This window comes from Grammomys surdaster, unplaced genomic scaffold, assembly GCF_004785775.1.
Source record: "Grammomys surdaster isolate TR1022 unplaced genomic scaffold, NIH_TR_1.0 273, whole genome shotgun sequence".
NCBI classification, from domain to species: Eukaryota; Metazoa; Chordata; class Mammalia; order Rodentia; family Muridae; genus Grammomys; species Grammomys surdaster.
Window position 1 is genome coordinate 1,670,544 of NW_021604714.1, and position 25,564 is coordinate 1,696,107.

At 50.3% G+C, this 25,564-nt stretch overlaps 1 protein-coding gene across 1 annotated transcript in view; it reads right to left on the reverse strand.

Moving 5' to 3' along the window:
• Positions 1 to 25,564, reverse strand: part of Cdh23 (cadherin related 23) — a 349,164-nt gene that overhangs the window by 227,011 nt on the left and 96,589 nt on the right. Inside the window, 2 exon segments of the mRNA XM_028776789.1 lie at positions 1,328 to 1,456; positions 4,711 to 4,905. Coding sequence (XP_028632622.1) covers positions 1,328 to 1,456; positions 4,711 to 4,905 — 324 coding nt within the window.

Here is a 25,564-nt window from a genome sequence, read left to right on the forward strand (position 1 = left end):
GACCCAAGGGGATCCTGAGTCAATGTTCCAGAGATGGGGCATCGGGGTTACTCAGGGATTCAAAGCAGTCTGTGTTCCTATGTAAACACCCCATGAGACTGGGGTCGGTAAGTTATTTAGCTTACAAGTCAGATGTACTACAGCGAGGAGGGGTGGCTGAATCTGAGACTAGAGGGGGATGAGCTAGGGAGAGCGTCTAAGAAAAGAGGGAGGGAGCTGGGACAGGTGGTCTCTGGGTTGGTAACCAGAGCACATATAAGGATGACCTGAATGGCACAGCCACATGAGGTTTGGTATGACCAGAGCCTATGTTCATTCATTCATTCATTCATTCATCCATTCATTCATTCATTCCACAGAAACTCTCACACACCACACCATGCCCATCAAAGACTATCCCTGATGAACCACGATCCCAGGCAAGCACAATACCAGGCAGATGCTAGTCAAGTTCCTTTGAGCTCTGAGGACTCAGAAGGAGACGCCAAGGCCCGGAGACCTTTTCAGAGTTTATCCAGGATCCGGTGGGGTGGACCATGACCTATTTTATCCTATGAGACCTTCCCTCAATCACAGCCCATTTGACCAGGGGCAGCTGTGTAATCTTAGGGCCGTGGCTCTCAACCTGTGGATTGTGACCTCTTTGGGGATCAAAAGACCCTTTCACTGGGTTGCATACCAGATCTAGTGCATATCCGATCTTGACATTGCAATTCCTAACAGAAGCAAGCTTCGTCATGAAGTAGCAATGAGTATGTTATGTTGGGGGTCAGCACAGCATGAGGAACTGCATTAAAGGTTTGCAGCATTAGGAAGGTTGAGAGCCACTGCTCTCAAGGAATCAAAGAGATAAGCCGATGACGACGGGTGACGTAAATACAAAATCAGGCAGCTCTCCTGAAACCAGAACTTGAGACCCAGCCCCAATAAGGAGTCATTAGAGAGGGCAGACGGGTCCATGAGCTCCCAGGCACAGCTTAGGCCTGAGTGATGTCTCACGACAGGAAGGAAGAAAGCTGTGTCATTGTGTGTGGTACACACGGCCAACGGAGGCAGCAGGTCCGTGGAGGGCATGACTCAGCAACATGGATGTCTGGTTCTGAGCTTAGGTCCACACTCACCCCTATCGCGGGCTAGAATCCGCACGGGCATCTCTAGTCCTGTTTAGTCAGTCTCACTGATGTCTCTGCCCCACGGTAATTTCCAGGGAGCAGGAGAGACATGCATGATACTGTGACCTGCAAAGGACCTGGGGTTTGTTTCCACTGTCCCTCACAGGGACTCCAGGCAGGGAATGGCCACCACTGGGGCTAGGGGTGGGGCTTACCGGAGGAGAGTGTTCATAGATGTTGGTGCTGTAGGGCAGATTGATGAAGATGGGGTCCATGTCTTGCACGTCCGTGATGATGATGGCCAGGTTGGCCAATGTAGACAGAGGTCTGGTCTTGTCTTGGTCCTTGGGAGGCACACAGAGAGAACAGGAGCACACAGCATTGGGTTAGAAGGACGTTGTGAACATAACACATACATGCATAGGGGTGTGGTATGTGACTTCTGTATCCACAAATACACACATAAACCCTTACACTCCCACAGGGAGGCCCAAGAGCACAAAGGCCCTCTGGTGTTCCTGAGATGTTCAAGAAAAGGAAACGGGAGGCTGGTGGTGCTACAGTAGAGGCTTGGGCTGGGGCTGATTTGTTGGCCTCAGGGTCATGACCAAGGGGTAGCTCTCCTGAATGTGTGTGTGTGGTGGGGGCCACTAGTTTGGATGGGAAAAGAGCTGTTCTTAGCACATTTCCTGTGTTCATACAGGGCCACTGTCCCCCATCCCAGAACAGAGGGTATTATTAAGTGGGGCGCCCTTGGCCTGCAGGAGAGGTTCCTCTGTGACTGTGCTGTTTGCTAGCCAGTAATTTCCAATCAAACCAGCAGGGGGAGCTCTAGGGCCTGTGCCATCTGAGGGCCCCCAGGAAGTAGTGTGTGCCCTTGGGACAGGGTGGGCAATATAGAGCCATTATACTCAGAAACCTGGTCCTAGGAAGCCCACCAAGAAAGGAACACCAAAGCCTGTGTTCTAAGACCCTAAATGCTCAGTAGACCGAGGTCTGTGTAACAGCCCAGTGCACTCAGATAGCAAAAAGCCATGATAACTAGGCCTGTCATGTCCTAGGTAGACCCTAACCCCCTCATTGTTGTCACAGGCTAGGCTTTTAGGTGGCTTAACAGAGACAGAGTAAGACACAGACAGACAGACAGACAGACAGACAGACATTATCTATAGTCACACTGCAAAAGAAATAGCCAGAACCCAAGCATGGGTCATTTCACATAGAAACATCTGCCTTTAACAGTCTCGTTTTGGGGCCTCACGTCAGGCAGTCTCCAGCTTGCAAGACAAACTCTCAAAGGCCTTTGTATGAAATGAAAGACTCCAGCAAATGGCCCGATGGCCCCTGGGCTTACAAATTCTGCTGGGACTTGAGGGCTCACTGTGTCTACCCCAGTTAACTTGGCCTCGGTTCCACTGGGGCATTCCCCCATTATATGAACAAAGCCTGGCACTGACCTCTGGCCTCCGCAGATGGTGCTACAGAGCCTATGGGAGGAGAGACAGTCAGGGAGGGCACGGGAGGACTGTCGGAGATGGGAGGGAGGAGAGATGTGTGTATGTGGCCACAGGAAGGAAGGCTGGCAGCTCCAGGAATGGGGTGCATCATACCTGGCCAGCAGCCCGAAAGACCACGAGGCATGCAGGGAGGCCCCAGGAGGCTGGGTCTCTTGAGTAAGAGATGCTAGTAGTTTTGGCTTGCTACTACAGACTTTTACCAGGTACCAAATAGCCAGCCTGACTGGCACCTGATCTCCATCCCATTGCCTGTGGCTACAATCCCTTTCTTTCTATACTTGTGGCATGTAGCCCATGCTGACAGGGAAGAGATGAGGGAAGAGGGCGTATCTGGCTGTCAGGCCAGTACATGGCTCCCAGGAATGGCCCTGCGATCTGTGGCTCTCTTCTCCTGTGCTGGGACAGATACAGAGCCAGTATATTGGGGGAGTGGACGGTAGCCAACGGCTACTCAGCACTGCCAGGAATTCCTGGTAGCAGCTCATCCAGGGGTAACTGGGAGGCTATTTTTCTGGGAAGCCTCAGTCCCTTCCTCCCTGGGGACCTCCCTGAGGTCCCTCAGGACCTGACTGTTGGTAGGTTACCAGCAATCTCACTGTGTTCACCATCGCAGCAGAAGCCTGGCCTCTGGATGGATGTAGCCACCCACAATCCTTCTTGTGCCTAGCTCTGGTCTAGTCCTGCCTCCCAGAGCCATCTGTGTGCCGGGCACTGATTATCCCATAGGACAGCTTCTCTGAGAATAGGAGCAATCACCTGCACGCTCCTGGACCCAGGTGTAGTGACGGGGAGGGGGCAGGGGCACAGAGGCTGGGACTAGGTGTGCCCAAAATGGGAATCCCAGACTTTCGAGTGCTCTCCACTCCCTAAGTCAGTTTTATTTTATTTATGTAGGCATCCTAGGAAATTCATACGTAACTAGGAGAGAAGATAAGAAGCCTCAGCAGTTTGCTTTCCCTGGCTCTGGGGGCTTCCTGGTTCTGGCTCCAGGTCTCGGCCAAGCCAGAGGGAAAAGCTCCACTTTGCAACACTCAAGGCTAGATCTAGGAATCTGAGATGTCAGCTGTCACGTGGGGTCTGGGGTAAGCTGTGAACTCTCCTGCCACATGTCAAACGGTTTCTCTGCAGCCTCACAGGGCCAGGGCAGGTAACTTCTCTGTGGCAAGAACCGAGTGCTGTAGGCCAGGCCGCTGGAGCAGAGAGGAAGAAAGGATCTCAGGACTTCGTTTGCACTTGGCCTGAGCTCTACACACAGATCTGAAGGACAACCAAGTGTGGGGTCACTTGTAGCTTTGCAGGCCATTGAAGATGCAGCTGTGTTCCTAGGTGTCAGCTGGAATGAGGGCACATGGGGCTAGGACCCTGTTTAAGACATGGCTTGCTTAGCCTTCAGTTCCTCACAAACAGCTATCATCAAAGACCTATATAGACTCCTGGCCATGGGGCATGGCGGCCAGAGCCCAAATTGGGAGTCAGACAACCTGGCTTTGGATTCTTACTTCCCCACTATTAGTCAACTGTGGGAGTCTCACTGTTGACGTCCATAAAATGGGCTAACTTCCCGACTCACTTTGCGATTCCATGGGGTTGGGCAGGAAGCTTAGCACAGTGGACGCTCCTTGGTGGGGATGCATTACCATGCTATGGGGTTTTGGTCAGGGGGTTTGGACTGCTCTGTCCCTGCTTGCTGGGTGGTGTCTGGACACAGCTGGGTTGATAACCTTCGTCTGTGTCCCAGAGGCACCTGCACCAACTCTCCTAAGGAGGTTTCCAGTGTGAACTCTGCAGCTGGACTCAGGGGTGACTTAGGCGATCCACTGAATTGCCCCTATGCCTTAGTCTTCTTGTGGGTATCTGTAAAATGGGCATCTCAACAATACTAATAAGGTAGGGTTGTTTGAAGGTTAAAAGAAAGTCCACCTCTGGGCTAAGAACAATGTCAGAAACATGACACCAACTGTCACTATTAACACAATTAGATTCTTGATTGTAAATCAGGAGGGGTATGGAGCTAAATCAAGTCTCCTTCTGGATGAGAGGAAGCAGGTGGTGGACACTGGAGGCCCAGGGCAGTGACTGACCGTGGCGTTGACTGTGAGCTGGTATGCCTGTGTGACCTCATAGTCCAGCTCCCGGATCACGGTGACTATGCCTCGGGCACTGTCGATGGCGAAGAACTGAGAGGGGGGCTGGAAGGAGTAGAGGACGCTGCCCCCAGCGCCCAGGTCAGGATCGGTGGCGTTGACGATGAAGATGGGTGTTCCCACTGGTGTGTTCTGGGTGAGAGCAAAGGAAATCGGAGGATGAGTCTCACTTCACCAGAAGCAGCTGCCTCCGCAGCCGCCCTCCCTCCGCCCCGCAAAGGCCATTAACCATGCCCCTGCAGCCGACCGACCGGCCTGTCATTTCCATCCTAAGCGGGTTTGGAAGAATGTAAAATGCATGATTTCCTTTCCCCCTTTCTGATGGCCTCCTGGTGGCTGTAAGAACACTGCCTCCGAGGACGGCCCGCATATCCCAGAGTCCTGGAAGAGGGGCCTTCTGGTCCCCAAACCCATTTCTTAGTAGATCCGCTTCCTTTGTCCAGGGCCCCCTTGGCTGCCCAAGCTGCAGCAGATTGCCCTGGAGGGTGACAAGGAACCTGCCTATGGGGACCCGTCAAGGGTAAGAGTGGGAGGTGTGACCAGGTGGGGGCCTTGGAGGCTCCAAGAGGAGGGGCACCTCATGCCACCAAACCCTCCCCCGGGGTCTTGGCAGCATCTCACCAGAGTGTTATCTGCCTCCACCTTCTAGAAGCCTTCCAGGAGTGACTCTTCTGTTCTGTCATGAATATGCACATCTGTCCCCTGAGTCAGAGTGGCTGATTAAGGCCACTTCCTCAAGAGGCTGGGATGGGGGGGGGGGGCTACCACATTCCTCAAGAAGGCTGCAAACTATCACTGTTAATATGTCACTTTCTGCAACTCACCACACTGGTTTGTGTGCCTCGGCCAGTTCTCACCCTTCCCTCCATAGCCTGTAGTTCCATAGGTCCTGTCTGCCTTGCTTTGGATGGTGCCTGGCACACAGGCTAGGCAGTAAACAGCTGTGAGCACATGGGCATGGCTCGGCAGTGCTAGGCACTATATTCTGAATGTCTGCCTATACACCCACCCATCCTTCCTCATCTCCACAGAGCCGGCTCATCATTGGCTGTGCGGGTTTCTCTACAGAATAGAAAGGTCTGGACATGTTGGAGGAAAGACACTTGGAGGAGGCTGTTTGCAGAGAGGAGAAAGTAAAAACTATGGGGCACAGGGAGGGCAGCTGGTTCAAAGCCATATGGCGAGAAGGTGGGTGGGCAAGGTCTTGGGTTCAAGTGTTGCTGATTCTAGACACATGATCCCAACAGCTGCACCAAAGTCTTCCCTACAACCCGGCATTGGCTGTGTCATGCCAACCAGAGCTTCTAGAGAGCACAGCCACCGAGCTGCTATGGTCCTACCTGTGCTGGCTATTTCTCTATTGGCCACCAAGTACGGGGCTGCTGGGATATCCCCCCAGTAATCTGCTGACAGGAACAGGAGACAGGCAATGGGAAGCCCCTCTCCTGTTCACCATTTGTGGCTCCCCAGTACCCCTGGCATAGAACATCCCACGAAGACTGGGCTCTGGATTACCCTTTATGCATTTCCTAGATGCAAGGAACCATTTGTACTGCCCCAACCCAGCAGTTCCCACACACCTCTCTCCCCACCCTAGCTTCTTGGGAAACATATGTTCTGTTCTTTCCCTTCAAAGAGAAGCAAGTCTGTTGGGGGGCCAGAGTGGACAAGTGCCAGCATTCAGGCAGGGCCAGGACATGGGTTGGAATCCCAGTCTCACTGTGTGTCTCTGGGTTAGTTACTTAAGCTCTCTGTTCCTTCACCCCCATTCTGTATCCTATCTCATCGGGTTAGTGCGAAGAGGGCAGATGTACAGCTTCACCAACATCAACTTTTCAGCGTGTAAGTGCCCAGAAGGAAGGAGCTATGATTGTCCTATCAGATCACTTGCTAGAACTGTACAGGCAGGGGCACCTAAGAGCAGGACAGGAAGGTATCAAGAAACACAGTAAATATTAGAGGCACCATGCTGGGCACTTCCTGTCTGTCCCACTTCCTCGAACCCCCTACCTCATCCCCCACCCCACCCTGGTTTAGCCTGCTCGACCTCTCTGTACCTTAGGATAGCCTGCTCTGCCTACCCTGCTTGCTCCAGACCTTAACTCACTTGCATAGGGGTTCTGATGAACTCTATCAACTGGGAGTGGAGGTGGGGCTGGCAGGAGCTCAGTGGGAAGAGGAAAGACTGCGTACGAGGCCCCACCCCTCCAGTGCCCACCCTGTGGCCCCGTCCCCTGGAAGGGCTGGCTCTTAAGCAAGCTTCCTCCTCTCCCCCAGGAGCCTTTGCGGTAGGAGGTGTATCTCTCCTTGGCCTGCCCCTGGGTGCTTTAACAGCCCTTATCTTCTTCCACTCACTGGATCTTCCATGGGTGTCCCTCAAAAATCCTGTGTTGAGGGCTTGCTCCACACAGCCTGGGGTGCTCCAGGGAGGCAGCAGAGCCTCTAGGAAGTGGGGCCTGGGAGGAAGTTAGGTACTGGTCCCTCTCCCTCACTTCCTCTTTCCCTCCCTCCCATGCCCTCCTCCTCTTCCTGGCTCTTGCTCACCAGGAAGAAAGTATGAGTTCAAACCCCATGATTCCCGCCATGATGTTCTAAGTTACCACAGGCGGGGCAGCCATGGGCAGAACCCTCTTAGGCTATGAACCCAAATAAATCCTTTACGTCAGTTTCTTTCTTCACTCTCTTCCCGCGCGCATATGTCTACCTATGTGGTCACGTTTGGATGTGATGTGCCCACGTGAGTCTGGGTGTGTACACATGTGTGTGGATGGAAGGGCAGAGGTTGGTACCCGTGTCTTCCTCAATCACCCTCTGATTTTTGAGACTGGCTCTCTCACTGAACCTGGAGCTGATACTTAAAGGTTCATTGGGTGGCCTGTGAATCCTTCCATCTTCCTGCCTCTGCCTCCCCAGTCCCCGGGATTATCTTTTTTTTTTTAAACCTTTCATTGTTATTGATGCTGGGGACCGAGGGGAGCAAACTCAGGTCCTCTTGCATATGTAAGAAGCCATTTCTCCAGCCTCCTCCTCCTCCTCCTCCTAATTTATTATGTATATAGTATTCTGCCTGCATGCCAGAAGAGGGCACCAGATCCCATTACAGATGGTTGTGAGCCACCATGTGGTTGGTGGGAATTGAACTCAGGACCTCTGGAAAACCAGTCAGTGCTCTTAACCACTGAGCCATCTCTCCAGCCCTCTCTGATCTTCTTATTCTGTCTCTCCAGCCTTTGGGTATTCTGTCACAGCCCTGGACTTTGACTAATACAATGCCCTCTTGAAAGTGGGCACTTGACAGACACACTTTAATTGGCGCTACCTAAGAAGATCTCTTTCTGTGGAGCCCTGCTGATCACAGTCACCTGCAAATCTACAGCTGCATGACAGAGCTCCCCTGGTGCAGAGCCCAGTGAAACCAGACTCCCCAACAATGTTCCCTCAGCCTCCATCCCCCTCTGAAGCACACAAGTGTCCAGACACATTTTAGAGACACCAGGCTTATACAGCACACAGCTCAGCTCAGTAATATGACCCCACCGGACGCCAGCTCCTGAGGCCTTGCCCCAGAGAGATGACCTTTCACCTGTCCATGCCTCATGGTCTAGGACAATGGCCCTCAGGCTCTCTGAACATCAGATCTGGGGGGTGGAGAGTGAGGCTGAGCAAACACTGGAGAAGGGGAAGAGAATTCGGAAGAGCCCCATCTGTAACTGACCTTGGGTTGTCTTGTACAATGAAAAACCATTTAATTTCTGCGTAACTTAGGATAGGTTTTAAATGACCCTGGCAGAAAGCCATTCATAAACTTAGAATGGACAGGCATTGGAAAGAAAGGAGTGCTGACTTCCTGCATCTCAGGCCCTGGGCGCCTCGCTCCACCGAGGATCAACACACACACTGGAGCTTGTCCAGTGCCAGCTGCTTCTCCGTGGAGTGCACAGAAGGGTACACAGACCTGATGGCTCAGCACAAGCAGATTCTCAGGGGCTGGGCACATCTGGTCCCTGTAGACAGTGAACCCTGGCAGCTCAGAGCAGGAACTTTGAGTCAGAACCCCAAATTCTAAATCCAGCTCTTTCTACCAGGAGACCACAGGCATGGCTGCCACAACCTCTTTTGGCTTCCACATCCTCTTGTATAAAATGGAACTGTTAAGGGCATGGCCTCTCAAGGATGATGTGAGAAAGAATGACCTGAGCTGAGGTGTGAATAAAAGGCCATGCTCCTTGCTGGACCAAGCGCATGGCAGCACGCAACAACACTCAACAAAGGGCCACCGCCTACCACCGCTATTCTATCAGTGAGATAGCATCGCAGGCAGGGAGAGGTGAGCCGCTGTTCCCACATGCTTAAAGGGGGATAGCCTACAAATGAATTTCATTGTGAACTTGGGCCAGCATCTTAGGGATGGAGACATGGCTCAGTGGGTAAAGGCACTTGCAGCCATCCCTAGGGACTTAAGTTTGATTCCTTGGACTTGCATAATAGAAAGAGAAAGCCAGGTCCCACAAGTGGTCCTCTGCATGTGTGCATGTGTATGTGTGTGTGTGTGTGTGTGCATGTGCGCACACAGGCAAATACATATAACAATTCTTTTTAATTCAAATAGGAAACCTGTCCGTGTATTGGTTCCTGGTTCCTGCAAAACAACGTGACTGGGAAAGAGCCCAAGGAGACCCTGAAGGGGTGCAGAGCCAATCAGAGGAGGAGAAAGTGGGACCTAAGATGTCGGGTTGTCTGAAGTCAAGGAAGTCCCTAATCCAAAAGGCCAGTTCTCACTTCGGACCATTCTGGATGTACGGCCTTCAAGGAAGCTTTGGGATGATCCAGGCCAGTTCCCTTATTGATGGGTGAGAAAAGTGAGACTAGAGAGGTGTTACATTCTGTTCCAGGTCTCACCATGGCTCCTGATGGGTGACAGCGGACCAGGTACTTTGACTCTCATAAGGGCTTCTCTCAACCTCTCACAGAAGCCAAAGTGCCAAGCAACCTCAGACCCAGGATGCATTTGATTGGTGCAGGAGTAACCACCTGACCTACACAGGCCAATCAGATAGGGGTCTCAGAAATTAAATCAATTCACTAAGGGAATTTCAATGGAAAGATCTTTGCCATCCACTTAGAGTTGGATGGGCTTGGACAAGTGAGGGAAACGTCCATCTAAGTGACGGAGAAGACAAGGCTTTCTGAGTCCTTCCCATACTGGTCCTCACACACCCCTTTGGCTGGTGTGTGGGACCTGCATTCTGAGGTGTTTCTGGCAGACACCTTCTTGCTCTTTTGGGTCTTAGCTCTTTTCTCCCATTCGGCAGCCCTAGAACATGCATCAGACATGTGCTCCCTATTTTCAGACACTGCCACAGGCTCCCTGACCTCTCCCTGCTGAGATTCTTCTCCTTTAGCGCCCACAGTCAGCACAGAGAGCCAAGCACCAGGCCATGGCTCCTGGACAGACTGCACCTCAGAGACACTAAGTTGAGAATGGATGGTCTAGTAAACGCTGGCTATAGCATCTTGTTAACTATCCCTGGACACGCCTTTAAACACGCAGATCTACACAGATCACTGTGGTGATTCACAGGGCTGTGGGAGGTGACAGAGAGAACAAGCATCAGCCGGATCAGGCTCACAGTCCACCACCTGGAGAGATGGCTAGATAGCCCTTGTCTCCTTCAAACCTCAGGCTGTCCCTTTGAGCAAATGGCCCATACCACACAGGTCACAGGCAGGGCAGGCCTCTGCCTCCTCCAGTGCCCGTTTAAGCGCCACATGACTTGTGATGGGCCTGCTGTAAATGGGCCACCCTGTGCAATTCTGAGACAAATAAATCTTGTTGCTACTCCTCGGGGTGACAAGGGAATAGACTCTGGGAAAGTTCTGCCGTGCTCGGGATCTTGTTCGTTAATAATAATGATGAATGGCTCGCTTCTCCCGTGCAGGGCGAGCTACATTCCACTCCGGGCTTCTCTGGAGGTGGCTTAGGGTGCTCACTGGAACAGAGTAATGGGGGTGGGGGGGAGCTGTGCACTGCCAGGGAGAGGGGGGAGGGGGGAGACAATGGGTGGCAGATTGGAGAGGAAAAGAGAGAGGAGAGAAGGATGAGGGAGAAGGACAGAGAGACACAAAGAAGAGTGTGTTGGGGACAAGGAAAGAGACAGAGCTGAGGACCAAAAGGAAAAGAGAACCCTAAGGGGAGATTGTATTGGAGAAGCCAGGGACAGAGTTGTTGGGCCAGAAACCAAGAGGATAAAGAGACACTATGAAGGTAAAGTTGTACACAAAGGAAATGAAGTAAGAAAACACCTGGCTTGGGATGTAGCTCAGTGAGTAGGATGCCTGCCTAGCATGCACAGAGCCCTGAGTTCTAATCCCAGATCAGAAGTTCAAGACCAGCCTGGGCTACATGAGACCTTGTCTCAAAGAGAGAGAGGGGGAATGGGTAAAAGGGTAGAAAGGCAGGTGGGAGAGTGGGAGAGAGAGAGAGAGAGAGAGAGAGAGAGAGAGAGAGAGAGAGAGAGGGAGAGAGAGAGAGAAAAGAAGGCTCACATCCCTCATGATCATGGGGAACCCTTCTCAGCTAGATGAATTCTGTACCCTTGACCAAATCTAGCCAAACCCGCTACCATCTCTGCTTAGGTACCATCTCTAAAGGCATTATTAATATTTATGGAATGCTTGCTAGATGCAGCTACAGTCTTTAATATCTTATTATAGAGCCTGTTAGAAAATGCATTGGTAATAAATTCCAGACAGATGGAGTTCTGACAAGGTGCAGGTGGCTTGGTGGATCTGAGTTGGGAAAAGACCCTTCTGGAACATGGGAGGTAGTAAGGGGCTGGGAGCCATCCCTAGGGTAAGATGGAAGAATAGGGGAGAGGTTAGACGGGGATGCAGCCTGGATGAAGGCTGGCCTAGGTTAGAGGAGACAAGACAGATGGACACATTAACCCTGAAGGAATTTCAGACTCAACAGGGCACCTTGAATGCCCAGTAATTTCTCAGGCAATGAGAGAGCTTCTGGTTCAACAGGAAGGATGACAGTCGGACTCTCAGGGCCAGGGAAGCACCTGTGTTTTTGTATTCCATGGAGTACCTTGGTGGCGTGTCACCTCCAGAGGTCTTTGTGGCATTCCTATTGTCACCATGGGATGTATTGTCACCTATTGTGATCTTGGAGGGAGGAAGAATAGGGTCTACAGGACAGGTGCACTGGCCCATATAGCTCAGAAGCGGTTCTGTTATGGTGGAGACGGGGCACTGTTTTATGGGCACTGACCTTCATGTGTACATCTGTGGTCCATCTCTATGGAGGAACCTAGGGGAATTCATGGCCCTACATCTCTTATCGTAACCACTGTCTTCTCTCTCTCTCTTTCCCCCCTCCCTCTCTCCCTCTCCCCCCCCCCACCCAGGGAATGACATGTATAGAACCTGATGCAGCTGGAAAACTCCTCCCTGGGCAGGCATCCCAAATGGTCAATAAATAAATCCCTAGAAGATTTATACAACTCTGGGCCCTGATATGCAGCATGGGATGGCTTTGAAGGAAGCCCTGTAGACATTTGCAAACATACTTCCTGAACAGACACCAGGCTTCTGACTGTGACCTGCTGGAGTGGCCCTGGACTTCCGCTCCCATCTCTTCCTGCCATTTGCCTTGCCCCCTTGCAGTTCTTAAGCCGGTCTCTTGTCTATAGAAGCCATGTGACAAACATTGTTAAAGAATCGGGGCCTTCCCAGCAAACAAGGCAGATGAACACATTCATTTATTTCTGTGCTGGTTCCAGCCCCTCCCCAAGACGACAATAAGCAAATTAAAAATGCATAAATCCACAAGGGCAAACAGAACAGGAGAGGAGCCCACAGCAGATGAGAGATGCCAATGGAGCTCTGGAAACTGGAAACAGATGGAAGCAAACCTTAGGAAGCAAGGAGGCGGTGCTTGGAAAAGCCACATCTTGCTGCATGGGAAGGGATGTGTAAGGGCTGAGGATGGAAAGAGCGGTACCAGGTCTTATGGGCCCCAGTGAGGTTGGGTCTCCAGTCCTTGCAGCAGACTGCAGGCTCCTTTCTGGAGGGCTTTGTTAGGGAGGTCTGGACTCCAGGCTTAGATGATTCTCATCTTCCTATTTCTCTCATCTCCACCAGGCCTGCTAGTCAGCCTTCAGAAGATGGGCATCCAGGTAGGATGCAGAAAACTAGCCTGAGAGAAAACTCAATGAGTAGCATGTCTGGGGTCCCTGAAAGCTACAGTGGAAGTCTTGTACAATCTTGAAGCCCACTAGTAAACAAGCCCCAACCCCAACATATCCTAAGCACCCATGATGAGTGGGTAAGAAGTGAAACACAGTCTCATACATGAAGAGACAGTAGAAAGCTGGTGGGGTAGTACACACCTGGGATCTCAGCATTTGGGAGGGTGAGGTAAGAGGACTCACTGGAAGTTTGAGACCAGCCTGGGCTACATAGCAGAAGTCTGTTTCAAAAACCAGGGAGAGAGGGAGGGAGGGAGGGAAGAATAGATGTAGGAAGGAGGGTAGAGGGAGACAAGTAAGAAGCAACCTGTGTCTTGAAAATCCAGAGTCAGGATAGAGCCTCTTTAAAGTAGGAAATTCCAGGAGGAAGAAGAGTCCAGCAGAAAGTAAAGGTCAGCTCAAGAGGGCTGAGGCAGGAAAATGAAAAGTTCCAGGCCTGCCTGGACATCTTAATGAGATGTCCTGTCTCAAAATGTGAAAAGACAAAGAGAGGCTGAGTGTGCAACTAGGTCATAAGAAACTTGTTTAGCCTGTGCAGGGCCTTGGGTTCAATCCCCAGTATGACAGACAACAACAAATGAACAAAGAAAGAAATTCAACAGAAGAGTTGGAAATGAAGAAAATTTTCCAAAGCAAAGTAACCCAAAGATAAACATGGGGGAGAAAAGTAAAAACATTAGAGGAACAGCTTAGACTCAACCCAAAGCCCAACTAACAGGAATTCACAGAGAAGTAGCACCAGGAAGCTTGTCATACAGGGTAACAGGAAAATCTTCCAGACCCAATAGACACAAATCCTTCAAGGAGAGACCTGCACAATGTCATAAAACTAAGATGTTTCAAAATATGAATATGGGATTTTAGGGAGAAAACAAAAGCCTATACACAGATGATCAAGAATCAAGCCGCCATCCAGAGTCTTAACATTATAGGCTGAACAGGTAGAGAACAAGAGAGAAGTTCACAGAATGAGGAAAACCAATTTTATACCCAGCAAAACTATCAATGAGTAAAAATGAAAACCAAACACATTTTCCTGATAAGCATTTAAAAATTTCCCCCATAAACCCCTTTTCCTGGAAATAACTGAAGAATGTATTCTATTGAAGTGATGATAGAAACCAAGAAAGAAAGAAAAACCAATATTCATGTGAAAAAAAAAACAAAACAGATCCAATATAGAGAAAAGGTAAAGGAACACCTAACAGGTGTTCAATTATGCTAGAATATTTAGGAGCAGATAAGTGATAGGCTCATGGATCACAAGATTGACAAATTAGAGAAGTGAATAAATTCTAAGACATACAAGAGTCAGCACAGGATATCATGTGGCTCATCTATCAGTAACATTTACAGTATCACTACATTGAACATACTAAATGCTCTTTTAGCTAACAGGAAGGCAATCATGCTTTAAGGAATGGTGGGGAATGTTAGTGGTGTGTGTTGGTGCTTGTGTTTGTGTGCACGTGTACAGTTGTACATGTATCCTGGTGTTTGTGGTGGCAAAGAGTAGGTGGAAGTGGGTAAATGCCAAATTCTCTCTTCTGCAGTTAAAATTCACTAGCTAATATTAAAAAGTGAACAATTTAAAGAGCTATGATCTAAAACTGAGAAGGTAAATTCCAGAGATTAGAAGAGGGTGTCTTGAAGTAGAGGAAAATGGAACCGGACCCTGCTGTTTTTATTAGAAGCCACACTGTACTAAAAGACATTCAAGCTCATCCTTATGTGATTTTGATTAAATTAATATAAAATTTGTTTTTAAATCTCGCCACAGTTAAACCTCTGAAGGTCTCTCTCCTTTTCAGTTCTGTCCCCTGAGGGAAATGCTGGCGAGTTTTCTGTCCCACAGTGCTCTCCTATCTTTTCCTCGGACACCATCCCTGGCGCTCTGTTATCTCCAACACCAAGGCTCCAGATCCTGGACATCACCATCGTGACCAAGCATTCTGTCTTCAAGCTTGTCTTTCACTGCTTACCCACGAGACTCCTGCTGTGCTCAGCTCTTAGCTCTAGCAGGTCACTGGCTCTCGCATCCAGGTTTGGCTGGAGACTTCTCCCTCTGTCATGTACACATGCCCCTGACTACCCCACAGATGCTGGATACTATGGCTAGCCAACAATGGTACTGGTGTATCAGAGCTTGCTTCTGAGCCAGGTGTGAAATGACCCCGGCTCCCACCTTTTGCCATGAAGGCAATCTGAGGAAGCTCCCTCAGTCCATGCCAACAAGTGACTGTCCTGAAGACTGAATGACAGAGTCCTTCCCACAAGTGCTCATATTCCAGGACTCTCTGTATAGCCACCAGGTGTACAGGGAGGTATGTGGCAGTTAAGGTCTTGTGCACCAGGCAGTGTGCAGCTGGTAGGTTTGCCTGACAGCTGCCTGAAGCCCATGTGTAAAGAAAAGAAAGGGCCTGGACACTCCTGTAGCTCCGGTGTCCACAGGACTCTCAGTCTCACAACACCAAGCAATATGGCTAAGAATTGGCCTTATCTTGTCTTCTTTAGGGATGGAGAAGAGGAACGGGGACCAGTGGCAGGACCTGTGGCATCTGGCTCTACTCTTCTACCCTGTGGTCCTAGTCTGAGGTGTTAGTGTAACTGCACACTGGGAGACATCCGCCCCCCTCCAAATCTCAGCCAGGTTCTGGTTTCCAAGGACATAGAGGGATCCATCTGTGGACCATCACAGAGGGTCCTGAATGGGAAAACCTAGAGACGTGTGTGCACGTCTGGGTTATGTTCTTTCTGCTCTCCTATGCCCTTCTGCATGAGGGCCTCCTTGGTGGCCATAGGACATCAGTAGGTATATGATTTTCCTAAGCAGGAAATGGGAAATAAGGTCTGTGCTGCCTTCAGCATAGCTGGAGTAGAGATAGAAAAGAGTTAAAATGGCCACAGAGCCCATGCTTTCTGGGTATCAGCAGACTGCTCACAATGTCTCTGGATTTCAAAGCTCCATGTTAGGAGTACTCAATGAGTCAAGTCCATGTCTGCACACTCAAACCTGAAAGACATCAGGAACGCGCCTGGTTGTAAGAAGTTCAGATTAGGGATGCCTCTTGTGTGATGAATCAAGATTTCCAGCTTGATGCTGGTGCCCCTGACCATCAGGAATGAGGTCTGGGGCTCTCTGGGCCTCCCACACCATGCCATGAACAAACACACTACATGTGACCAAAGGCCCTTATCAAAGTCTTCATACCCTCCTACTGAGTCAGGAAATTCCTAGAGAAGAAGCCAGTGGGTGTGTGGCCTTGGAAGTCTTGCTAACAAACGGCCTCAAGTCCAGGGATTGGACCAGAGGCCAGAGCTGAGGGGGCCCAGATATTCTAAATGCATGGAGTCTTCTAGAAGGGTTTTTGCCCCTCCTAGGCTTTCATGAATCTGGGGTAATAGCTTCCATCTGTTAGGGATTTCCTGTGTAGGCCCCTAAACATGTCATCTCAGACCACACAGCAGCTGGACAGTGTCACTCCTCCTTCCTTTGGATCCCAGTCCCATGTGACAACGCTCATACCCCAGCAGGGCACTCCACAACCCAAGCTTTTAATCACCATAGTGCACCATCCCCAGTACCCAGGAACATGGTGTGATGGACGAGGGGACCTTGGGAAACCAGGACCCATGCTGCCGATTTTGGCTAAGTGCCAGTGACTTCCAGTGATGGTCATGAGTGCCATGGAAATGGCTTAGGCCCATTCTAAAGCCCAAGCTTCCTAAGTGACAGGTGTCAGTGTTCTTTGGGGGAAGTATCAGGAGCAGATGAATACGTTGCTAGGACCAACCAGGCTCATTCATCCATAGGTCCTGGGCATGTCTGGAGAACATGGGGACTGCCTTGACCATACACATTTCCTATCTCTCCAACTTTTTTTTTTTAATGAGATCATTAAAATTTTTCTTGTAGGAGAGACTACAGAAAGTGGGGCTGGCTATGAGGGAGTTTGTGGTTGGAGACCCAGCTGCACACATGATGCATTCTGGGGAAGCTGGACAGACTCTCTGGGTCAGTTTCCTAACAGAGAAATGCACATAATTAGGAGATCTGTCTCCTATAGGAAACAGCATGCAAAGCGTCCAGTGTACAGTGTGAGCTTAAGGAAGATGAGGCTCCGACCTGGGGCAGGCATAGAGGTGAAGGGTGGTCAACTGTGCAGACCAAGGTCAATCAACTATAGAAAGTGTTTTTGCAAACATCACTTCTAGTAGGGAGGCTCTGAATCAAAGGGGATGACGCTAAAGGTTGTGGTCCCCGCTCCACCTCCAATCCAAGGGGGCTCATCTCCCAGCCCTGGGGTTGCATCTTCTCTTGATGATGAGTTGTGTTAAACAAATGAATATGTAAATTTCCTTAGGGCAGGCCTTACAGCTCAGGAAGCTTTTGCTAATGAATGGATCTGAATAAGGAGACAGCTCAAGCAATAGAACTCAGTCTCCCTCCTCCCTCTCCAGTGCTCCACATCTTGACCCTGCAGAGTACATAGAGGAAGCGATGGGTAGAGAAGCAGCAGAGGCCAGAAGGGGCAGGTCAAGGATGGCACGGGGTGCTGTGGCTTGTTCTCTGCCCACTCTTGTAGCTACAGCTACCAGCCCCTCAGGTGGTGTGAACCTGTCACTTATACCTGGGGAGGGTCTGGATTGACAGAGTCAGAGGTGGGAGGGGTGTGGGGGACAGCAAGGAGAAGGCTTCTCACTGGCTACAGGGTTGCTGAGGGCCGGTTGCTACTGGTCCTGAGACAGGCAGGGAAAGAGTGACTAAGGAGTTCATTGGATCCTGGGGACTATGGGAAGGTGGTTTAAAACACAATAGGTGGAGAGGAATTGGAAACCAGGCATCAGAAATACCAGCACTCAGGAAGATTGGCAGTTCAAGAGAATCTTTAGCTACATAGCAAGGTCAAGGGCCAGCCTGGACTATATGAGACCCTGTCTTGAGGGGAAAAACAAAATAACACAAAACAAAACAACAACAAACCCGAAACAAAAGCACTTGAGGAGATGTCTATACCCAGGGTTGGTTGGAATTAGCTGGGTTCTCTAAGGTCTTAGTGCCAAACCGCTGGCAGCCTCAATGTCATGTATTTTTAGAAGAATCCACTGTGACACCATGGCAGAGAAACAGACCCTAGCTCAGCAGTCCATGCTATGGCTGGGGAAGCCAAGACCCAGGGAAGAAACGGCACCTGGCTGTCATCACTCAAAACAGATACTGAAGAGCTTATTCCCTGGCCTTCCCCTACCCTGTCCTAACAAGGATGGAAGGTAGCTTGCCTAGCCACTCACTATTCTTAGCTTCTTGGGGAGGGGTGTGGCCCTTGACCCAGATTCCTGAAGATCCGGAGCTTCATGGTCCCAGCGAAGTTCTGGGTAAGGTGCAGCTACACCCCTCCTACTGTAGAAGGCCATGATTTGAGTTTTTCCTGACACCAGTTGCAGGCACCCTTGCTGAAGACCCAGTTCCTTTCTCTGTGCCCATCCTCAGAACACACAAGGGCTGCAGGTTTGGAAGGGAAAAGCCATCTCTTTCTCGTTCCTTTTTTAAGGAGCCTCTCTTTCTGCAGGCTTATGTAGCACTCTCAGGAAAAAAAACACAGATTCTCAAGTTCTACCCTGCCAGAGGGGCTCACCCTGCACCAGGCCTACAGTAATGGGCCATCGGTAAAGGAAGAAGTCAGAGATTAAAGAGCATCATGGGCCAAGACAGAAGAAAACGTGGTACCCTGTGATTCTGCCTCCTTAGATCTCTGATGGCTGTTACAACTCTAAGGATGGGTCCTGCAGACGCAAGAATTCTGTATCATCTAGCTTTAGCCTGGCCCATGTATAGTAGCCAACTTCACTACTACCAAGGATTGACAGACTTGGGTTCTATGACTTGCCGGAAGGGAGACAGGAAATCCACTCACCTAAAGAATGTTGGAAGGAGACAACATCCAAAGGGTTATCCTTGGGAACTGTCCCAAGACACATTCTAAAGGCCAAGATGGTAGAGCCTCTGTCCCTGATGTTCTGTGCAAGTGGAGGCCTGTGAAAACCCTAGGGATGGGGTTGGCTCATGCTAACCTTGTTAACCATGGGCTTCTGACTCCATGGCTTCAGGCACATCCAGAGGCCCTGTCACTTGCACACTACAAGATGGCAGATGCCCAGAAAAGATAGAGGCCCAGAAATCCTACATGCATCTCTTCAATGAGTCAAATTGGTGGTCGACCAGGGAAGAAAGTTCCAAAGCATCTCGGACCCCACCTGGAGTTAACAGATACAGTGATATTTTTAGGAGAAAGCCCTCCCATCCTTGGTCCCTCTGTCAAGGTGGCCAGTTCTTAGCAGTTCCCAGGCTGGTACTCTACCCAGTTCCATAGGAAGTGGGAGAGTTTGGGATAGAAACTGCTGCCTCTCATTAAATGGAGTGCTAACACCATGAATTTCAAATGAAACCCAGACGAAGAGGACCCTGGCAGCCTCACCTTCGTTTGATATTAATTGGGCGACACTTTGTTTTAATGGTACATTAATTAATGCGGAATCTGCGTGGAAGTCCGCGCGACACTTGCATTAATACAAATGAATTCATTACCATCGGTGTTATTACAAGAAATGACAAATAAATCTGTAACAGTGGGACCCTTCAAATAATAATCACGAATCATTAGGTCTGTGCTCTGCTCAGTTCCTTGATACTGGCTTGCAGATGTGTGTGTGTGTGTGTGTGTGTACGAGTGCACTGTATACTTCTGTATTTGGAGCTTGCAGATGGGTGCTGAAGGGTTGGCTTATGGCAATTCCTTCCCCCACCTACAGGGTCTTTTGTCTCTCCAAAAAGCCTACCCCCAGATATAGAGCCCCTTCTATGTCAGGAAAAAAATTTAGGCTGGCCCCACAAAAATCAGCTTGTCCAATGTATGCACTCAGTCCCGAGACTGGGAAAATTGGGAAGGAATAACAGAGATGGGTACCCCCAGTTGCACCTGGGCTATTGGATTTCTCTCAGTGAGACTGATCTTAATGTTGCACCCCAAAACTTCAGAAGTCTTGGGGAGGAGAGTTCTGGGTAGCACAGTGTTGAAGTATAAACCCTCTTTGGTCCTCGGTGTGCTTCTCCATACCCATTGGAAAAGAGAACCATTAAAAGGGGATTGAGGAGCTGATGGCTCTCTCTGCAGAGTTGAAGCCATGCTTAGGGTGCAGCTCTGCCTTAGCACACAGCTTCCAAGGCTCTAGGTCTTTGTTAGAGAAGTTCCTTGCTGCCCGGGAAAGACTCGTACCCTGGGCACAGCAGCGGATAGCTGGGTACACCTGGCAGTCCCATCCATCTCTTCACGCCCTTGCTTGTTGTTTCATTGGGGACCCCAGAAGCTGGGACTAATGCTTTCTTCCTGGTGTCCTCTCACACCCTCTGAATGCTCTGAAGTGACAGTCAAGGCCATTGTTTCTTTCTCTGGGGGTTACTAAGCAAGGCCCTAAGAGAGCAGCTTAGAAGACAGTGGAGGACTGGCCTGGTTGACTCAAATGGAGTTGGCATTCTGAATGGCTGTCACCCAGTGTACTGGCTGGTTCTGTGTGTCAACTTGACACAGCTGGAGTTATCACAGAGAAAGGAGCCTCCACTGAGGAAATGCCTCCATGAGATCCAGCTGTAAGGGAGTTTCTCAGTTAGTGATCAAGGGGGAAGGGTCCAGCCCATTGTGGGTGGAGACATCCCTGGGCTGGTGGTCCTGGGTTTTATAAGAAAGAAGACTAAGTAAGCCATGGGACGCAAGCCAGTAAGCAGTGCCCTCCATGGCTTCTGCATCAGCGCCTGCCTCTAGGTTCCTGCCCTGTTTGAGTTCCTGTCCTGACTTCCTTTGGTGATGGACAGCAATGTGGAAGTATGAGCTGAATAAACCCTTTCCTCCCAACTTGCTTCTCAGTCATGGTGTGTCACTGCAGCAATAGAAACGCTGACTAAGACACCCAGGTTGCCTCTCCTCCTCTTTGTACTGAAGAAAGGCTGTTATCAATCAGTGTGTCGAAGCACCAGACTTCAGGATCCGAACTAGACACACCAGGCTGCTGTTATCAATGGGTTGGCATGGGCAAGTGATTTCAAAGTTGCTCGGTACCCCATCTTCAGAATGTCCTTCTCTAAAGGCCTTTGAACTGTTGTCCAGTCTCCTTCACAGGGATGCCCAAGATCAAGCACTTCAGCTCACTGGCTAAGGGACTGTCATGCAGTGACCTCTCTTAGAAGCCAGCAATCCTGAAGTCCGGAATTCTCTAACATAACTGAACCATTCCTCTCCTGTAAGAATCCACTTCCTATAGCATGCTGGCCTTTAACTAACCATCAAAGCAATATGGAGGCCACACCTAGTCTTCCCGCCCTCAAGCCTTTTCGGATACATCCTATACATGGGCCCTGACTATTGGCCAGCCATCCCTTCATCCTAAGACACTGCTCACTACAGGTGAGATTCGAGCTGTTTGGTGTTTGGGGGGTGGAGAGGAGAGGCTCCAGCTCCGTCTTCCACGCAGGGTCTCCTCCATTCACACTGGCACCAAATGGACCAATTAATCACCTAACATTGTTAACTGTACTAATTACACTCATTCTAGAACCTTGTGGAACAATTATCTACTGCCTCTGCCTCCTGAGCTATCAATTATGGTGATTGCAGGCAACCTGTCACTCTCAGACAAGACAGCAACGGGCCCCCTTTAACCTCAGAGCTGGCTTCTCAAGAACTCCTAGAGGGCTTTGCCTGGGCTCTGGGTACTGCCAGCAGGTGACTTTTTTCAAGGAGACAGGCATGGCAATTTAAAGCCAGGTGAGTATAACGCCACTCCTGAGTGAAGTCTATTTTACCACAGTGCTTTGCTCGGAAGATGAAGCCCAGGCACCACCCTGGAGACTGTATCCTTCATCTCTTTCTCTGTGGGTGTGTACAGTGCCTTCCCTGGTCTGGTTCAGTATCACACCCCAAAGATCTATGGGAAGGCTATCTGAGGCTATCTGCACATCATTTGGGTTGGATTTTCCCTGGCTCCCCATTGTGTATGGTGATCCCCAGTATGAGAGGGGGGAAAAGGGGGGTGCTCTGTCTTCCATCCTGCTATGCCACAGGTCTCAGATCCTGTTACTTAGAACTTGTTGACGGGAGGCGAGTATCTGGTCAGACAATACTGCTGGTACATGAAGCAAACAATGCAGTTGTGTGCTTTCCAGTGCCACTGGCCTCTGAGAACTGACCCACAGACTGTCTCCACCCAGCTGGCAAGGAGACACTCTGTCCCTGCAAACACCCTGGTGACCTGTGATGTGAGGCACAGGGCTGTGGCACTTATTCAGGCACAAAGCAGGCTCCTGAGAGCAGAGAATCCTGTCCCCTGGGTTCCCTCCCCCACCCTCCCACTGCCCCAGTGCCAACCATCAGGGCTGAAAGCACTTAGAGCCAACTGCTGGGACGGAATCTATTGCTGTGCAGAGAAATGCACTCCATCAGCGTGCGCTTGACAGGCTCCAGGCAGGCTGGAGGAGCTGCAGAGCCTTCCCAGGACCCCTGCACACTCTTCTGTGGATAGGAGGCAGGCTGAGAGGCTCCTTAGCCCTGATCACAGCAGCTAAGGCAATTCCACTTCCATGGAGGCCCCTGGGTCCCAAACAAACCACCCTGATACCCACCTGGGTATCTCAAGGACACTTCAGACTCTATGTACCTAAGAAGGAGCTATAAATCTGCCCTGGAAATTGTATCTTTGGCTCTGTGAATGTTGAGACAATTGTACTATATACAGCTGTTAGGCCAGAAACCAAAGCCCAGGTCCTTTGTTCTCTGATCTGCTCTCCCCTTCCCTCTCTCTCTCCCTCTCTCCACCTTCAGCTCTTTTCTAGGCCATACCAATGACTTCCTGACCAGCACCCCTTCTTCCTGTTTTTAATCTGGTTTCTGTTGCTATAACAAAATACCTGCGCCTGCATACTTGATAAAGAAAAGAAGTTCATCTCACTCATAGTTCAGAAGTTAAAATTCCAAGACGGGTACTCCAACTATTCAGTCTCTGGTGAGGATTCCTTGGCCATATCACAATGGATTGAGTGCAGACAAAAGCAGTTGAGTGTAGAAAGGTCCACTGGCATGGGGAACAGTCTTTATGACAACCTACTCTAGAAAGATCTCAGCATGGAAAACAGAACTCATCACTTCCAAGGGTGAAACCCCAGGGTGCACATCCTTCCATCCTCAGGTCTCCTTTTCCAGAAGGTTCCACTCTTCAACATGGCCGCACTGGAGCCCAAGCTTGCAGGACAACAGGCTTCCTTGGGGGTAGCATCAGGCCATGTACATATCTTAGAGTCCTCTGCCACATAGATGTCCCAGTAGCTGACATAAACGCCACAGCCCTGCCTGTGCACTCCAATAGTTGTCCCACGGCTTTCTCTGGCCCCAGGGTCAATGTCCTGGAACCCTCCATTGCTCTGCGTGGCCTTGCCTGCCAGCTTCTCTACCTCACTTGCCCCAGATCTGCTTGCAACCTTGGCCACTACTTCCCCAGGGCCACTGCCCTACAGCCCAGCCTCAAATCCCTCTTGTTACCTGCACTGATACCTACTTGGCTTTCACACTGGGCTCTTGCTTGTCTTACCAAAGAACGTGGACTTTTTCCTGGGGTGCCAACCAACTAATTGTGCAATTACATAGCTCAATAGCTACCTGCTTACCCGAGACTCTGAGCCCCTCAAGTCGGGCCATGTTGGGTTCCACCCACTGTGTCTCCCCAGGGCCCAGGATGTTAAGGTGCTATCGAGCCCCCTACATCATGTGTGACACATGCTTGCTTGTGCATCTAGAGGCCAGAAGTCAATGAGCCATTGACAGCTGTCTTCCTGGTTCAGGCTCCATCTTATTTTTGAGGCAAAGTGTCTCATCACTCACTGAAGGTTTTTGGCTAGACTGGCTGTCCTGTGAAGCCCCTTTCTTTATCATTCCCCCAGTAGCACCTGGTTGGTCTGTCATGCACAACTTTTTTACCAAGTTCTGGGTAGTGAACTCAGTGCTCTACACTTGCAAACTAAGCATTTTTCCCAGTGAGCCATCCCCCCCATCTCATGCAAAACATCTTCTCTGAATGCCGGGCAACCCGGATGCTTGCTTTTGACTCTCAAGTTTCTTCCTTTATTATTCCCATAAATACTGACTGGGCAGTGGCTCCACTGGACTAACTCTGCTGGCACCAGTCCCTCTCCTGTCTTAAGGCCTGACCTGAAAGAAGCTAGACCCGAATGGTAGCACCCAGCTGCTCTACCACCAGGGTCTGACACCTGCTGCTCTTTGCTTATGCTGTCCTCTGCCTGGAGTGTTCTTCCTGGTGTATTTATTCAGTCATTCAACACAGAATTATTGAACACCTCGTATGTATCAGGTGACATTTGAGGGCAGGGACATAAGGACAAGGCCTGTCACATTTCAGTTCTCACTGAGGACCCCTTCCAGAGAGACAGAACTCCCTGAGCCAGGCTGGGCTGCTCCCTGTGGGCTTGAGAGGCCCGCCGCCCTGCACTGTGACCGCCTGGTACGTCTTACTCTTCTCTGTTTAAGAATCAAGGCTCAGCACGCCTCAATAAGCCATGTTAACATTCCGCAGCTGCCTTGATCACCACAACACCTGGGACCACCACAGCCCCGTGTCTGGCAGGTAGCAGCTGTGACAAGTACATTCTTGGCACGAGGCAATGACTCTTGCTTCCACTGTGGCTGCAAAGGTGGGGAGAGTGAGACACCTGAGACGGGGAACCGGCAGCTGACATGAACACAGAGAAGATACATCTGTCTGAAAGCCATGGTCTCAATAGGGAGGGTCTCTGGGCTCAGACACTGGGAGGAGTTACAACATGGAAGATGGGGTGTGGGGAAGGACCTACATGCCCCGGGTGTGAAGACACTATGGCCATCGGGTCATAGCACTAGATGTCCTTGAGCACGGAATAGGTATACTATTGATCTGATCACGTGTGTGTGTGTGTGTGTGTGTGTGTGTGTGTGTGATGCCACACTGTAACCCACAAATGTATCCAAGTGTCAAGGAAAAACATATTGGCAAGGGTTGGAGAAATGGCTCAGGGGTTAAGGGCACTCACTGCTATTGACGGGGGAGCCGAGGTCAGTGCCCAGCAACTACGTCAGCTGTCTCCCGACCGCCTGTAACTACAGCTCCGAGAGATCTGATGCCCACTGCTGGTCCCTGTGGACAGCTGTACACACATGTACATACTCACACCCGTGTCTATACACAAATATAAATAAAACACACGTGCACGTGCCCATGTGTGTGCACACAAAGAAGTTTGTGTCAAATTGTATTCGAACGCAGAGACAGATGAGCCTTCTCCATCCAGGTTTGGTCCTTGTACCGATGAGGTGTTTTAATCAACGTGACACAATCTAGAATCGTTTGGGAAGAGCAAAGCTTCCGTTGGGGAATGGCCCCTGTAAGATTGGCCTCTAGAAGCCTATGTGAGCCTCTTCTTGATTAATGATTGACATGTGAGG